This window comes from Rhagoletis zephyria, unplaced genomic scaffold, assembly GCF_001687245.7.
Source record: "Rhagoletis zephyria isolate East Lansing unplaced genomic scaffold, Rhagoletis_zephyria_1.1 Rzeph_scaffold_00003, whole genome shotgun sequence".
Classification (NCBI taxonomy): Eukaryota; Metazoa; Arthropoda; class Insecta; order Diptera; family Tephritidae; genus Rhagoletis; species Rhagoletis zephyria.
In genome coordinates this window covers 1,251,300-1,260,928 of record NW_016157087.1, presented here as the reverse complement: position 1 = coordinate 1,260,928, position 9,629 = coordinate 1,251,300, and the positions used below count along the sequence as shown (strand labels likewise).

The 9,629-nt window shown below is 33.5% G+C and overlaps 2 protein-coding genes across 2 annotated transcripts in view; one reads left to right on the top strand and one right to left on the bottom strand.

Annotated features, from left to right (window-relative positions):
- The first annotated feature begins 429 nt into the window (after positions 1–429).
- Maf1 (repressor of RNA polymerase III transcription Maf1) lies at positions 430–4,618 on the top strand. The gene is made up of 3 exons (XM_017625870.1): positions 430–1,819; positions 3,943–4,220; positions 4,278–4,618. Exons 1-3 carry the CDS (start codon positions 1,463–1,465, stop codon positions 4,330–4,332), a joined length of 690 nt encoding a protein of 229 aa, XP_017481359.1. The 5' UTR covers positions 430–1,462; the 3' UTR covers positions 4,333–4,618.
- A 644-nt stretch (positions 4,619–5,262) lies between these two features.
- udd (under-developed) overlaps positions 5,263–9,629 on the bottom strand; it is a 64,274-nt gene continuing 59,907 nt past the window's right edge. Inside the window, exon 2 of the mRNA XM_017625979.1 lies at positions 5,263–6,259. Within this exon, the coding sequence (XP_017481468.1) occupies positions 6,131–6,259 (129 nt within the window). The 3' untranslated portion in view covers positions 5,263–6,130. The remainder of the gene's footprint in view (positions 6,260–9,629) is intronic.

Genomic DNA, 9,629 nt, shown 5'->3' with positions numbered 1-9,629 from the left:
CGTTATAATCACATTTAGAAAAAAAGTTGGGCGATTTTTACATTAGCCGTTTGTTTACATTTGTACGTTGCTTACAATTTGGTGGTGGCTTTTTACTGGAATTTCGTCATTTTCGCTTGTGACAACGTGTGTACATATAAGGTAAAGAATAATTTAACACGACATGATTTATAGAAGAATTTGTATAATAAAAATGATTATTCATGCGTTCACCAATTACGCGGTTTTCTTCGTTTTCTTCGTTGTTTACTTCTTACAACAAAGTTGGTGTCGAGATTTCGACAGCTAGAAAATTACTTTTTTCTTTCTTTCGTTCGCGAGTGATCCTGTGTCTTTCGTCATGGGTTCGTTGGAATTCGACCTGAACTGTCCTCTAGTTTAAAAACTTGGTACTTGGTGGATACTTTGTAGAAGTAACCATAATGTATTCTTAAGAAAAGTAGTCGTATAAAAGAACGAGTAACGTGAAAACAATTTGATTAATCGTATACCTAAAGAATTTTCCACACTGTTTTTCTTGTAAAAAGAGAAATTAATTGTGCAAAATCATACAAAGTGAAAATATAGTTAGAGATTCTGGCGAAATTTGCCCAAAAAGTTTAAAAATTAAGCGAAAATCACTGGTGGTTATATATATGTATATTTCCTTATTAATGCCCGTGTCAATAATATACGCAAAAATGAGTGATTCAGGTGACTTTGAACATTTATAGAATAAGTGGAAACGGGACGAAGAAAAGCTTGCAAGTTTTTAATAGGTCGGGAAAATACGTATTGGAAAAGTTTTAAATATCTACCGTAGCAACAAACAGTACCCATAGTATACAAACAAAGCGCATTGTACGGCCATTTTGAATATTTTGGCCTTTTGCTTACCAGCTTGTTTAGTTTTCATTGTGAACAATTAACAAGTCCAGTGTGCCATAACTTTAACGAACGCAATTATATAATATCCTATTTTAAAATTATATGTGTGGACTTATATACATATAAATAGAACAAAGACTTTCCTTTGCCCAAAGTGTAATGTTTACTAAGCAGTGCGATCACATCAAGTTGTATAACACAAAGGTAAAGCGCGTTATTAAAAAAAGACTACTTGTTCATCCATCTACGATGTTTAAAAACACAAACATATGTGAAGATTCGATTGCGGCAATGATAGTATGCACAAATCAGCAATTGAGAAACGCAGCCAGAGTCCGAATTGCTAGCCAACCGTCGAGAATAAGAGTTTGCGTTTAGATAGACCATTGCAAAGTCACTGCGTGAGTCGTCAGCATAATTAGGCCTATAAGTTATATGCATCGTTATAGTAAAAGATTACAAAACGGTATATAAATCGTGAAGCCTACAGGATCAACTACAATTCAATAGTTACGCTATCCTATAATTGAAACGGTCACATTAATTACCATATAAACAACTAGCTGTTATACTCAGCAACAAACACCTTTGCAAGATGAAGTTGTTAGAGAGCTCGCGCTTTGAAGCCATCAATAACGCTTTGTCAATACAGACAGGCGGGAGTACCATTTTTGGACGTATTGAGAGCTATTCATGCAAAATGGTCGCCGCAGATAAAGCTCTCTACAAGAGGTTTACCGCCGACACGCACGGTGTCGGTCCACATGACTTGCAAGCACTTTCGCCGCCACAAACTTTAGCTGATCTTTCACCAAACTTCCATCGCAACAACAGCCAATCTGGAGATGAAGGGATAATACTTTGTGATACTATCTCTCGCAAGACACTTTTTTACTTGATTGCAACTTTAAATGCTTCGTTTGAGCCAGACTATGACTTTTCCGATGCAAAGGTACAATGCAAATTATAAAACGTTGAGCAGGTGTATATTTATTTTAGGTTGTATTTCCTATTGGCTTTAAGTGCTAAGTAAAAAAAATTGATCAATTTTTTTTCGTAATCGAAATTGAATTTGATATATGTACATAGATACACTTGGCGTCGTGGGAACCTTATCACGACTAAAAGAAATTTTATAGAATTTTGTAAATTAATAAAAATAAATCTGTTTTTCCAATGTAGTTTAAGACTATGTAAAAAACTAAGAAATTTGCATCCATATTTTAAACTTTTTTCGCAGCAATGTGGGCATTTTTTTGAGTACACAGTTTTTTTAGCCCATTCAATTTTAGTGTAATAATGGGCGAGATTTACGGCCCTATGCGCGTTGGCGACGGCGAATACCGCCGGCTCGAAACCCGCTGGTGGTAGCAGAAGAGGAGAAAGGCCTCCTCTGCGTTGGAAATACAAGGTGGAGTCACTTGTCATCTCCAATTGGCTTCAGTTGGCACAGAAAATAAACGAATAGCGTGCTTTTTTGGACTCGGCCAAAATCGTTTAGGCGGTTACAGCGCCTGTAAAGAATAATGTGCACGATTCAAGTTTCTAGGAATTACCGTGGATTTTTTATAATAAACACAATTTATTATTATATGGGAGAAAATCGCACTACCTTTGGCAAAGAATCTTAAAAATTAACGGTATTCGTACTCAAATTCAATGGGCTACAAAACTACATAATTAAAAAAAATTTAACACAGAAACATTTTTGGAAGTTTGGAATAAAATTTGTTGAAATTTTGAAAGTTTTGTGCATAGTTTTAATTTAAAACTTTTAAATCTGTTTAAAATTTGATTTTAGTTTACACAAGTGCACATACTTACTCAGTAATATTTAGAAAATGAGAATCGGTGGAAAATAAATTTTGGCTGCAATTTAGCTTGGCATCCCCGGAGTTCGGCATTAAGAAGGGTATGGAACGATAGAGGGANTAATGTCAGTGTGAAACTATGGTTGAATCAACAGTTCTGTATTCACAATGTGCGTATACATATATAAGTGCGTGATAATTGTTAAAACTTACTTAATTTAGTAAAAATACATCATAAATTTAAAAAATATGTTTACATTTCATTGTGCTGGCTTTTAATGCAACTATTTTGCCGAAGTGTGTTCATAAATAAAGTGTTTGTTGTGTGAAATAGCGCCGAGAGGTTAGTTCAATTTACTAACTTTAACAACAAATAACTTAAAAACTATAAGTCTGCTGCGGCTAAAAGTATATATATTTGGAATCAGGAGAACGCCCCCTACCCCCCTATAGCCACCTTTTTTTTGTACGCGGGGGATGCCAAACTAAAATTTTCCCTAAATTTTTAAATTATGGAACTACCTATAACCAATTCTTATTAAATTGCATAGAAAAGTTAAATATACATATTCTTTTTTTAAACCGAACTTTACATTTTTATAGATGTTTGGATGTCTGACAGAAATCGCGAGACATTTATATTTTTTATCTGTAAAATAGATAGCAATATAATATGCATTAATAATAGCAATAAAAATTCCTATTTACTCTATTTTTGTCATTAATTGCAAATGTAAGCGCACAAGAATAGACAAATGTAGACAGCTGATTGCCAAAGCGGGCAAAAGTTGAGGGTTGCCCAAGATTTTGCTTCGTTTTGCTTTGCTTTGCTTCAAACGTTTTTTATGTGAGCATACTCATGCATATGCCTACATCGATCTTATATGTCAAAGCAAAGAACTATCAAGCAAAGTGAAGAAAGTTGTATGTGAATCAGCCTTTATATAAACATACATTCAATAAGGTTTATGTACAGTTTTTTAAACATTTTATTTTTCGCAAATTTTTTATAAAAATATATGTTTAATTCGAAAATAAAAATTTTCTTTAAAATATTGCACTTTTTAATTAGTCTTAAGAAATAAATGAGTATGCAATATTTAGCCCATTCAATTTTAGTCCAATAAAAATGCAAATCTGAGGTAGCTAGGACTTACCATTGATTTTTGGCAAATTCTTTTGTTGCAAGTTTTCCCTATATAAAAAAGTTATCGAACATTATTTTTCAAATTAGTTTTTATATTTCTGTATTTTTGCATTGCAGTCTCATGAATTCAGCAAGGAGCCTTCGCTTCAGTGGGTGATGAATTCGGTTCATTCGAATTTATCTGCATTAGCTGGTGATCAGTACCAAGTTTTGCGTCAACCGCTATGGACTGCAGTTGATGATGAAATTAACCTATCTGACTGTGACATTTACAGTTACAATCCCGACTTAAGTTCGGATCCGTTTGGAGAGCCTGGATGTTTGTGGTCATTTAATTACTTTTTTTACAATAAAAAGTTGAAACGTATCGTCTTCTTCACATGCCGCGCCGTAAAGTAAGTCATTGAATAATGCCCAATTTGATAATTGACTAATTATAGTATGCATTTTAGTTCAATTTACGCAGGTGAAACATCCGATTTTTCTATGGAAGATGATGTATATTAAACACATACATACCTACATACTTTGAAAAGCGGTACATCGCAATAAGAAAATATCAACCAACCGACACTTAATAAACTAACAAAAATTGTGTTCGATAACAAAATTAGCCATCACCAACTATCGAAATCAAGTGCGTATGCGAAAATCCTCTACAAAATTAGAGGAAAACCAAAAAAGTTAACGGACAGAAAACTAGCCATCACTTGCAAAACCGGAAAAGGTCATACCAGCTGACTTTGTTTATGTTGTGAGTGTAAACAAACAAATTCATGCTGAGCCCATGGAAGAAAAAAGGAAAGAAATTCACATAGCAGGCAGCCAAAAAGCATACATATAAAATACCAAAATTCGAAAGATTCAGTTTTGTTTGTATGCAAAAATTGCAATCATACCCATTAGATAATTTCAGGAGTTAAAAGCCCTTCTGAAGAGTCGAGAGGCCTTCCACTCTACTTTCCTTTCTCCTTTCTTTTTTGTATGGAGTGGCACAAATTGAAGGGCTTCTTCTTTCGGTACCCATGGAAGGCCTTCCAGAAGGGCTTTTATAGGACATACTTCAGAAGTGCTTTTGGGGGAGTTCTTTTAAAGTTGCTTCTTTAAGTTTTAAAAATCATACATCTTTGAAGTATTTTTGCTTGCGGTTTATATCAAACATGTTTTATTTCAACTTAAAATGTTTATTGAAATTTATTTGTACTGCTAAATAATGGGGCGTAATCTAGTTTCCGTACGAATCGAAAATCATGAAATTTTACTATCATTTTCTATACAAAAATTTTAAATTTTCGATTCGCACTTTTTTCAGCCCTTCTTGGGTAGGCCTCTTAGAATGGCTTTACTTAAGAAGGCCTACCTAAATTATCTTCTGGGTAAGATTTTAGATCATATATTTTCGAGATGGATAATTTTTTCCAGCTAAAGTTTTTCCAGCACAAAATGAACGTTTCTCTTGCACCAAAATAAATGTTTGCTCTCTCAATTTTTAAGTGATGGATACTTTTTTGCCGTTATCAAAAGCCAGCTTTGAAAAAAAAGGAAATTTTTGTGTTTTCGAACACAACTATAAAAAGTACATACGTAGCTGCGAACGGAATTATTAGAAGGACTACGTGTTACTGGGAATAATATACAAATATTTACTATGTACTCCATTGCGTTCTATGATACATGTTATGAAAAATGGATAATTAATATTGGGATTCTATGTAGACCGTTAGATGTGCGTATTCGGATCCTGGAAGGTTATGAAATAATAGTATTTCAAAATTGTATCTTTTAAAGTATATTTATTGGCATAAAGGCAGGTGAGAGCTGCGATGTGAGAATTTGTGCCTTTAAATATACACGATGCCAATAGTTTAGTTTAAACCATTGAAATCATACAAATATATGTATTCAAGTAATTAATCAAGTTGAAATTCTCGATTTTATTAAATGCATGTATCAAGTAAAATCCCAAAAAAATCCAATAATGAATTTCATAAGGCGGCGCATTAAATGTTTTAAATTTGTTGCTCTAATATTCTGTACTCTGCACAGTAATTCAATACAAATTGAGCTATTGAAATGCAAATACAATATGCCGTGGGATTTTAAATGCTTTGTTCTTTTAGAATTAAGATTACACCTTTATAGTTCTACTCTTAGACATAAGAAATACATAGGCTAAAACTCAGATTTTAGTCTACAATTCAAAATATTCACTTTGAACTCAGACAGATATTTAATACTAGTATGTAAAAAAAAATAAAAAGCAAACTTGAATTGCAATATTCGTTTTATTTTTAACCTCCATATTTTACACCACATTATGCGGATATTGCGTACATTTTTCCAAAGCTTCTTCAATATTGCACGACGATGCCAATGACTGCAGATACAATTTAAATAAATCAGGGTTGTTGTGCGCCAAACAGAGTACTCCGTACTAAAATGAAATAAATTGGATTATTATTATGTTTATTTCAGTCTATGATGCACATATATCTTACAGACTAGATAACAAAGAATTTTGGATACAGATAAATAAATACATTCCAAATAAAATTTATATATTATTACACAGCAAATTATTTATTTTTATTTATTTATTTACTTCAGTCTTGGAATACAAAATATTCGTACAGACTACACAACACTAAATACTACAAAATTTAAAAATTAAAACACATGTTAAATACATTAAGTTCATAAGAGCTAAGAGTAAATACATCACTAATAGTAAGGCGCAGAGAAGAATGCTCGCAGATGTGCGAGTAAGGAAGGGCTTGATTGTGTGAAATCAATGTCCAAATCATTGAGTACTAAACGGTTCGAACCGTTTTTGCACTTTTGGATTGGTTCGTCAAACCGGTCTTTTTGGTCTTTGAACCGAAGTTCGGTTCAACGGTTCGAAAAACAAAAAAATAACCCGGAAGTTTAAGTATCAAGTGTCAAGTCAAATAAAAATAATTTGCAAATACCTAACTCACTGTTTATTCGATGGTGAAAAATTCTTTTTTAATATTGCCTGATCATAAAAAGGCAATAATATGACCATCGAAAAAGAAAATAAAGTTAAAAATGGCAACGTCTTGATTATAAAAGGGCAATAAGATGCCCATCGAAAAAGAAGATAAACCTAAGAATGGCGGCGTCTTGCGCTTATTTGCAAATAGTACCACTAATCAATACTTATTTGCGTGATTTAGTTATTTGCAAATAAAAAATTAACTCAGCGTTTGTACGGCAAACTTTACCATTTTGCAAATTGTTATTTGCAAATAATTCGTGCGTATAATCGTAGTAAGAGTCAGCAATAGAATATGATGTATGCAAAGTATTGATATGTGTACTGTAAGATACATGAAAGCATTTGCTGATATTCAGCACCATTCATGAACTCTACTCAGGTCTGATTGCAGGTTGGCTGAGTTACAAATCCATCTACACCGCTTTGTGAAGATGGCTTAAGATCACCAATACCGTTGATAACGTCCTCAGTTGAAATGGTTAGGGAACCAAAATTCAACGAAGAGTCACTAGGAGAGCAAGTTGACAAAGTTGGCGCAAAAAAACTCAGCGAAGGGGTTTGCCGAGTCGGAGGCTGAATATGCGGAACGACCATTGTAGAAAGCATTTGTTGGAATTGATGAGCAAGATTTTCGGGAATCAATGAAAGGATTCGAGATAATATTAGCTTCAAAGTTTAAGATATAATTTCGGTATAGAAATTTGTTTAGACAATTAAATTCTTTCAGAAAGTACCGGAACTTAAGAAGATGCGCGGAGTCGTTGGATGATTTATACAATTTGCTACATATGATTTTTACATTTTTTACCACGGTAGTTTGTACACCTTCTTAAAGCTGAAATTAGTCAAGAACGTAAACCTACCGGTACGTAAACCCGAGTCAGCTGACACGATCTGTCTTACCAAAGCGCCATGTAAATGAAAACTCAACACCGCAGAATTTTTCTGTAGTTGTAGCCCGTAGCGCAGAAATCTGCGGAATTTAGATTTTTCCGTGTCAGCTGATTTCTCCTTCTTTAGATGGTTGCCACTTCGTCAGTTTTACAGATGGTAAAAAAGATATAAGTTCCTATTCAAAATATGTTTAAAATATTTGAAATTTACTATTGAATAAGGTTTTTGTTGAAAACTAAGTAGTTTATATTTAGCTAAAATCTATTATAGCACGAAAAATTGTAGTTGAAAGGGTAAGTTTACGAAAATGCATTGATGAGTGGGAACAGTGTAGCAAGCAACACTGAGGGCTCCAGTAATCGACAAAATTCTGCGTATACAGACTGCGTTTAAGTATACGTTCTGCGTTCTCGACTAATTTCAGCTTAAGAATAGGGATGTACTGCAGGCATAGCTCGTAGACAGTGGTCTTAAAAATACGGTAACAAGAGGTTACATCACTGTCGCGGAGTATATAAGTCCAATCTATATTTGATACGGCACCATTTAAGGAAGAAAAGTCACCCGCTTTATAGTTAAATTTAATACTGCGATCATCCGGTAATGAATCAAAGTTATAAAACTCCAACTCAAGAGTGAGAGAAACATGATGCATTACAGCCGGAGAGACGGGAGATAAACATTCTGATAAAGTGAAGTTTACATTGTCACTGATAAATACAAGATCCAATAGTCTATTTAGTTGGTTAAAAATACTGTTAATTTGCTGTAAACCAATACTTAAGAAGCTATCAACGACATACATAAATCTCTGTTGGTGAGCTCACGTTTGATGCTCTAAGAGCGGCAGAATCCCCTCTTGAAGTCCACTTCAGCCGGCTAAAATTGAAATCACCAAGAACACAGATGTGATTATTGCCAACGACATCAGACGCCAATGATACGATGTTATCAGCATGTGCGACGTAAAGGCTTTCGGTACTATTCGGCGGGATGTGTGACGCACATATCGTCGCGTGGGTAAAAGATTGTCGTAAGCGCCATTTTGACGATTTTTAGTTCTAGATGCAGTTATATATTTTGAAATGAGGTCTTTCGATTGGTGTTATCAGTTTTTAGACATCTCTAGTTGCCGAGAACTAAAATTTTTTCGATAATTTAGTAAAAATTTCGTTAGTGATGCAGTCATATTAAACTAATCAATATCTTAGAAATGGTGTACTCCATTTTTGTATATCTCCTTTAGTTTCCGAGATATTCAGGGCTATCACGGAATCCATCGTAGAAAATCTACGAACTCGAATGTCTGCTACGAATACGAAAAAATTGCTATCACAGATTCCGAGTGAACTCGAAAATATCGTTGCCAGCTTCGAATGCTGATCAGCTAGTGCAAAGGAAACAATAGATATTTATGTATGCCATTTTGCTAACGCTGTCCCAGCAGTCGCAATGGCCGAGTGAGGAAAGCACTAGACTGCCAATTGAGAGATCCGAGTTCGAGTCTGAGTCGTCGGGCAGCGGAGCTTTTTTTCCTTTTTTTATTTACATTTTTTTATTATTATTTTTTAGTTTAAATTTTATTCTTTTAAAGAGAAAATTTTTTTAAATTAATTTGAAGTTGTATTTTTTAAAATAAATTTATATTAAAGTAATTAGATTTCTTTCCTAAAAAATTGTTAAACTATTATTTCCTCGCTTCAAAAAAACATTCATTAAATAGCGTCTAGCAGATGAATATATGTATGTACATATGTATGTCTTATATATTTGACGTCTACTTTTACACAAATATATGGAATTATATCAAACTATAACAAATATGGAGTATAATAAATTTATTTATTATTAACAATAATGCAGCTTTTCTCCGTTTTTTTTTAAGATTAAG